This window comes from Coregonus clupeaformis, chromosome 9 (assembly GCF_020615455.1).
Source record: "Coregonus clupeaformis isolate EN_2021a chromosome 9, ASM2061545v1, whole genome shotgun sequence".
Taxonomy (NCBI): Eukaryota; Metazoa; Chordata; class Actinopteri; order Salmoniformes; family Salmonidae; genus Coregonus; species Coregonus clupeaformis.
The window spans coordinates 17,088,749-17,096,567 of record NC_059200.1 but is presented as its reverse complement, the minus strand read 5'-3'; the positions used below and the strand labels follow the sequence as shown (position 1 = coordinate 17,096,567).

At 45.2% G+C, this 7,819-nt stretch overlaps 1 protein-coding gene across 1 annotated transcript; it reads right to left on the bottom strand.

Annotated features, from left to right (window-relative positions):
- Window positions 1–680: 680 nt before the first annotated feature.
- LOC121574292 (involucrin-like) lies at window positions 681–3,743 on the bottom strand. The gene is made up of 2 exons (XM_041886910.1): window positions 3,579–3,743; window positions 681–2,666 (listed from the first exon to the last, which is right to left on the bottom strand). The coding sequence occupies exons 1-2, from the start codon at window positions 3,599–3,601 to the stop codon at window positions 1,421–1,423; spliced, it is 1,269 nt and encodes a 422-aa protein (XP_041742844.1). The 5' UTR covers window positions 3,602–3,743; the 3' UTR covers window positions 681–1,420.
- Window positions 3,744–7,819: the final 4,076 nt, after the last annotated feature.

Below are 7,819 nucleotides of genomic sequence, written 5' to 3'. Positions count from 1 at the left end.
TCCAAATCCAGGCACTTGTCATCTCCCGTCTGGATTACTGCAACTCGCTGTTGGCTGGGCTCCCTGCCTGTGCCATTAAACCCCTACAACTTATCCAGAACGCTACAGCCCGTCTGGTGTTCAACCTTCCCAAGTTCTCTCATGTCACCCCGCTCCTCCGCACACTCCACTGGCTTCCAGTTGAAGCTCGCATCTACTACAAAACCATGGTGCTTGCCTACGGAGCTGTGAGGGGAAAGGCACCTCCTTACCTTCAGGCTCTGATCAGACCCTACACCCAAACGAGGGCACTACGTTCATCCACCTCTGGCCTGCTAGCCCCCCTACCTCTACGGAAGCACAGTTCCCGCTCAGCCCAGTCAAAGCTATTCGCTGCTCTGGCACCCCAATGGTGGAACAAGCTCCCCCACGACGCCAGGACAGCGGAGTCACTGACCACCTTCCGGAAACACTTGAAACCCTACCTCTTTAAGGAATACCTGGAATAGTATAACAGTAATCCTTCTACTACCCCCCCCCCCCCATTAAAAAATAAAAGGGTGGTTGTCCCACTGGCTATCCTAAGTTGAATGCACCAATTTGTAAGTCGCTCTGGATAAGAGCGTCTGCTAAATTACTTAAATGTAAATGTTAAATGTTAATCATCACAGAGAGAGACGCAATAAAACATGATTTGATGTTGACACACCATTCAGTGTCCATTGGGAACCTTTACGATTTTAAGAGGCTGCTAGATACTACTTTACAGTTGCCATTATAGCCACTAGATGGTGATGAATAGTCAACATGACATAATGTTTCTAAAGTACTGAGAAGGAACAGAGGTTACTGGTAGTTGTGATATGAGTGAAACAGTGAGTGTGTGGTTCATTACAAGCATTCTCCGGGTTGTACTCCTGAATGAGGTGTTCAAACAGCTGCTCCCTCAAAGCCCTTAGAGCTGAACGATCAGTCCGCCCAACACTGAAAACACAAGGTATTAACCACATCACAGCCCTTAGAGCTGAACGCTCAGTCCGCCCAACACTGAAAACACAAGGTATTAACCACATCACAGCCCTTAGAGCTGAACGCTCAGTCCGCCCAACACTGAAAACACAAGGTATTAACCACATCACAGCCCTTAGAGCTGAACGCTCAGTCCACCCAACACTGAAAACACAAGGGCATTAACACATCATAGGGCATTAACCACATCACACACAGAGATAACGTGTCTGTGGGAGGTATTCAGGGGATTCACTGCAGGGGTTTTGGTGGAAGTAGCTTATGTGTGAGGTATCGGTTATCGAACATATCACACAAACAGTAGGACTACTGATCATTTCAGCAGGCCGCATAGTATGTGAGAGCTTTTCATAAATCCCTTCCAAACAGATGACACAATGTTACCAGTGTTGAGCAGTTGGGTTTCCCAGAGTCATATCTCTATGGATGGCTGGTGTGACATCTGTTTCATCTCTATGAATGGCTGGTGTGACCTCTGTTTCATCTCTATGGATGGCTGGTGTGACATCTGTTTCATCTCTATGAATGGCTGGTGTGACCTCTGTTTCATCTCTATGGATGGCTGGTGTGACATCTGTTTCATCTCTATGAATGGCTGGTGTGACCTCTGTTTCATCTCAATGGATGGCTGGTGTGACATCTGTTTCATCTCTATGAATGGCTGGTGTGACCTCTGTTTCATCTCTATGGATGGCTGGTGTGACATCTGTTTCATCTCTTTGAATGGATGGTGTGACCTCTGTTTCATCTCTATGAATGGCTGGTGTGACCTCTGTTTCATCTCTATGAATGGCTGGTGTGACCTCTGTTTAATCTCTATGGATGGCTGGTGTGACCTCTGTTTCCTTTGCCTAGTACTGGATGGCTGGTGTGACCTCTGTTTCCTTTGCCTAGTACTGGATGGCTGGTGTGATCTCTGTTTCATCTCTATGGATGGCTGGTGTGACCTCTGTTTCATCTCTATGGATGGCTGGTGTGACATCTGTTTCATCTCTATGAATGGCTGGTGTGACCTCTGTTTCATCTCTATGGATGGCTGGTGTGACATCTGTTTCATCTCTATGAATGGCTGGTGTGACCTCTGTTTCATCTCAATGGATGGCTGGTGTGACATCTGTTTCATCTCTATGAATGGCTGGTGTGACCTCTGTTTCATCTCTATGGATGGCTGGTGTGACATCTGTTTCATCTCTATGAATGGCTGGTGTGACCTCTGTTTCATCTCTATGAATGGCTGGTGTGACATCTGTTTCATCTCTATGAATGGCTGGTGTGACCTCTGTTTCATCTCTATGAATGGCTGGTGTGACCTCTGTTTCATCTCTATGAATGGCTGGTGTGACCTCTGTTTAATCTCTATGGATGGCTGGTGTGACCTCTGTTTCCTTTGCCTAGTACTGGATGGCTGGTGTGATCTCTGTTTCCTTTGCCTAGTACTGGATGGTTGTTGTGACCTCTGTTTCATCTCTATGGATGGCTGGTGTGACCTCTGTTTCATCTCTATGGATGGCTGGTGTGACCTATGTTTAATCTCTATGGATGGCTGGTGTGACCTCTGTTTAATCTCTATGGATGGCTGGTGTGACCTCTGTTTCCTTTGCCTAGTACTGGATGGCTGGTGTGATCTCTGTTTCCTTTGCCTAGTACTGGATGGCACCCTGGAGAAAGAAAGAACAATTATAAGACAAAATAAACATTTTATTTATTTTTATTTAACCTTTATTTTATCAGGGAGTCATACTGAGACGTCTTTTACAGATGAGCCCTGAATTACAGAAATTACAGAAAATACACACATCAAAATATAAATACAAAATGCACGCAGAAAGAAAAACACAGTCATAAAAAACAAACACATTCATTAGTAATAAGGTTCTCTTATAGATATAAAAGCATAGGTGTAGTTGCCATTAGGTGTAGTTGTCATTAGGTGTAGTTGCCATTAGGTGTAGTTGCAATTAGGTGTAGTTGCCATTAGGTTTAGTTGCAATTAGGTGTAGTTGCAATTAGGTGTAGTTGCAATTAGGTGTAGTTGCCATTAGGTGTAGTTGCCATTGGGTGTAGTTGCAATTAGGTGTAGTTGGCATTATGTGTAGTTGCCATTAGGTGTAGTTGCAATTAGGTGTAGTTGCCATTAGGTGTAGTTGCCATTAGGTGTAGTTGCCATTAGGTGTAGTTGCCATTGGGTGTAGTTGCAATTAGGTGTAGTTGGCATTATGTGTAGTTGCCATTAGGTGTAGTTGCCATTAGGTGTAGTTGCAATTAGGTGTAGTTGCCATTAGGTGTAGTTACCATTAGGTGTAGTTGCCATTAGGTGTAGTTGCCATTAGGTGTAGTTGCCATTAGGTGTAGTTGCCATTAGGTGTAGTTGCCATTAGGTGTAGTTGCCATTGGGTGTAGTTGCCATTAGGTGTAGTTGGCATTAGGTGTAGTTGCCATTAGGTGTAGTTGCCATTGGGTGTAGTTGCCATTGTTGATTATTAAGTTCTGTCTTGCTTTAGACCTCCATCTACGAGTTGAAATGTTCCTTCTTTGAGTCTAATTTCATTGCACATCTTTATGTCTCTCACCCTGTGGTTGTGGCTGAACTCATAGCCCTCCTGCTTGTGGCGTCCAATGAGCAGCGGTGAGGCTGTGTCGTTCCAGGACCTCTTCTGTCACGTCTGGGGGCCCAGTAGCAGCACCTCGTTGGGGACACTGACGCTCTTAGGCATGGGGTCGCTCCACAGCATGTCCACAATCTGTAGCCCAGACAGACAGCACCAGGGGACAGTTACCAGTCAGTTACCAGTCAGTTACCAGTCAGTTACCAGTCAGTTACCAGTCAGTTACCAGTCAGTTACCAGTCAGTTACCAGTCAGTTACCAGTCAGTTACCAGTCAGTTACCAGTCAGTACCACCACTAAAGAGATATGAACGGAGGCTGATGGTCACTGGGGCCTTCCACTCTATTCAATGGTCTTTTAGGAAAAAAATTCCACAAAATCCATCCATCCCAGCAATAAATGTGCCATAAATCTAAGCATTCCCTCTGATGTCAATTCGCCTGTTTTACTCTCTGGTGACAGACTGATAACATAGCTGGTGCAAGCAACATTTGGTATCTGAGGCCAGATATGACCTGTTTCCACTCGTCCCATACTTCTCCAACTCTGGGTCAGAGTTAGTCAGGGAGGACTGGCTGAGGTCCACTCTGGCTATGAAGGGAAGGTCTGCGGTGTCTGAGATTCCGGCATGCATAACCAACACCATGTGATCAATTACTGTTGCCAAGGAAACCAGCTGAAGATATTCTGAAGAAGCTTTAGAATCTTCTTGCCTGAGGACAAACCAAGCAACAGAATATTGCTTATTATGCATAACTTAAAGCTGCAGTATGTAACTTTTTGGGGCGACCCGACCAAATTCACAGAGAAATGTGTGTTATAGATCTGTTATTCTCATTGAAAGCAAGTCTAAGAAGCGGTAGATCTGTTCTATGCACTATTTCTATGCTTCCCGTTCTTAAGTTTCGTTTTTGCGTCTGACACTTTCGGTTTTGTACACCAGCTTCAAACAACTGAAAATACAACGTTTTTGGTTATGGAAAATATATTTCACAGTGGTTTAGATGGTAAACCGCTCTGTCGTAGCCGGCCGCGACCGGGACACCCATGGGGCGGCGCACAATTGGCCCAGCGTCGTCCAGGGTAGGGGAGGGAATGGCCAGCAGGGATGTAGCTCAGTTGGTAGAGCATGGCGTTTGCAACGGCAGGGTTGTGGGTTTGATTCCCACGGGGGCCAGTATGATTTTTTTTTTTAATAATGTATGCACTCACTAACTGTAAGTCGCTCTGGATAATAGCGTCTGCTAAATGACAAAAAATATTAATGTAAATACAATGATTCTCTACACTATAATTGCTTGTTTGTCACATAAACTGAAATCAAGTCAAACTATTAGAATTTTTGCATCCAGGAAATGGCAGAGCGAGTACAGCATAGAGCATGTTTAATAGAAGATGAAATATGTCAGTGTTATTGATTATATTGAAAACTTTGGGACCTATTCTGTACCCTGTGTAGTGCTCTCACCCCCACACTATTCACACATCAAATTGGTATTTAATCAATAACTAAGTGGATGTGAATGTTACAGTATAACCCATTAGCTACTGTTGCCAGCCAACCTGTCACCAAAGTAACCCAAAACAAACTGGTCACCCTGACCCTTACTAGGTCAGTGTGCTGGCTATTTAAGGCTGGCTCACTGACTGACTGACAGACGCACACACACACACACACACAAACAGAGAGAGAGAGAGAGAGAGAGAGAGAGAGAGAGAGAGAGAGAGAGAGAGAGAGAGAGAGAGAGAGAGAGAGAGAGAGAGAGAGAGAGAGAGAGAGAGAGAGAGAGAGAGAGAGAGAGAGAGAGAGAGAGAGAGAGAGAGAGAGAGAGAGAGAGAGAGAGAGAGAGAGAGAGTCATGCAGTCACACAGTTGGCGGAGAGAAAGGTCCTGTAATCTCATTATGCAAGAGGGAGAGTGACCTACATTGAAATAGATAGGCCTGATTTAAGTGGACTCTGATCACTGGTACACATCATGCTGGGGAAGATGAGATTATTGTGCTACACATAATGATCTACCTGTAGTGGGGTCATCTAGGTAAAATATGTTGGTGTAGCCTGAGAATTCTAATTTGTTATACACTTTGTTTGGGGACTGAGAGACAAACATGTCCAGTCTTTTAGAATGACACAAGCAGAGACTTACCCTGTATTGCCCCAGCACCTGAAGAGGTGAGACCTACCCTGTATTGCCCCAGCACCTGAAGAGGTGAGACCTACCCTGTATTGCCCCAGCACCTGAAGAGGTGAGACCTACCCTGTATTTCCCCAGCACCTGAAGAGAAAAGAAAAGGTGCGTGGGTTGAATGATGTTTCTCCTGGGGAGTACCAGAGAAGTAGATATCATACTGTACATATAGTACCTGAGGTTAAGATGTGGTCCTCGTTAGGATAGACCAGGAGGAAGGATTATTAGGATAGACCAGGAGGAAGGATTATTAGGATAGACCAGGAGGAAGGATTATTAGGATAGACCAGGAGGAAGGATTATTAGGATAGACCAGGAGGAAGGATTATTAGGATAGACCAGGAGGAAGGATTATTAGGATAGACCAGGAGGAAGGATTATTAGGATAGACCAGGAGGAAGGATTATTAGGATAGACCAGGAGGAAGGATTATTAGGATAGACCAGGAGGAAGGATTATTAGGATAGACCAGGAGGAAGGATTATTAGGATAGACCAGGAGGAAGGATTATTAGGATAGACCAGGAGGAAGGAAAACAGCATGCGGAGCGTCTGCATGGAATCTTTTCCTCGATCCACAAAGTCTCTGTTGAAGACATATGGCTTCTCAGACGATGGCAGGCCATTCTGATCAGGATAGGGGGTGTTGATGAGAAAGTTGAAAGGCATGCACATGTCAAATACTTAGAGAAAGCTGAAATTGTTTTGTTTCTATTATGAATAACCATGTATTCTTCATACAAAAAAATACAACATTTGACCCACCTTGTAGAAGACCAACGAAAGATCCTCAAGATGCCCATGGAAACTCCTGTTGCGAGGGAGGGGCTTTACCAGTGAGTGACAGGCTGGTAAAACATAAGAAGAAGCTACAGTATACAGCTATAAAACCAGTGTATTCTTTGAGGCCTGCCATGTTGTTGCCATGTTGTTGCCATGTTGTTGCCATGTTGTTGTCATGTTGTTGCCATGTTGTTGCCATGTTGTTGCCATGTTGTTGCCATGTTGTTGCCATGTTGTTGCCATGTTGTTGTCATGTTGTTGCCATGTTGTTGCCATGTCGTTGCCATGTCGTTGCCATGTCGTTGCCATGTCGTTGCCATGTTGTTGCCATGTTGTTACCATGTTGTTGCCATGTCGTTGCCATGTCGTTGCCATGTCGTTGCCATGACGTTGCCATGTCGTTGCCATGTCGTTGTCATGTTGTTGCCATGTTGTTGCCATGTTGTTGCCATGTCGTTGCCATGTCGTTGCCATGTTGTTGCCATGTCGTTGCCATGTCGTTGCCATGTTGTTGCCATGTCGTTGCCATGTCGTTGCCATGTTGTTGCGATGTCGTTGCCATGTTGTTGCCATGTTGTTGCCATGTTGTTGCCATGTCGTTGTCATGTTGTTGCCATGTTGTTGCCATGTTGTTGCCATGTTGTTGCCATGTTGTTGCCATGTCGTTGTCATGTTGTTGCCATGTTGTCGCCATGTTGTTCCTACCACAGAGGGTGATCTCTGATGTTGGGGAGGATCCTCAGCAGCCTCCAGGTCTCCCCAAGGAGCTGCAGCCAGGACACAGAGAGAGGATGGATGGAGCTGCTACTGGGAGAAACAGACAGGGAAGAAGAGAATGCTTGAGGAAAACGAGACGGTGAGTGTGTGTCTCCTGAAAGTGCATTAGAATAATGACATTGATTGACGAATGCTGTAGCAAGTCAACAACAACACTACTATAGGCATTGCCTGCATGTCATATCTGATGCATTTACTTAATATAAAAAAATCACAGCTCAGATGTTGTGAGCAGAAATAGGGATACCTACTTGTTTGTTCTTGAAGAGCTCCACCCAGCGCAGCTGCGTTGGAGAAGGTCATGGGGAAGATGAGGTGAGGACCAGAGTACAGCTCTGGCACCTCCATGCTCTTGTAGCAGAAGTACCTCTCCCACTCTACGTCACGACAGATGTGGTTCTCACGGAAGAGGCATGAGATCAGGCTCCCTAAGAGGAAGATACAACACAGGTGCTT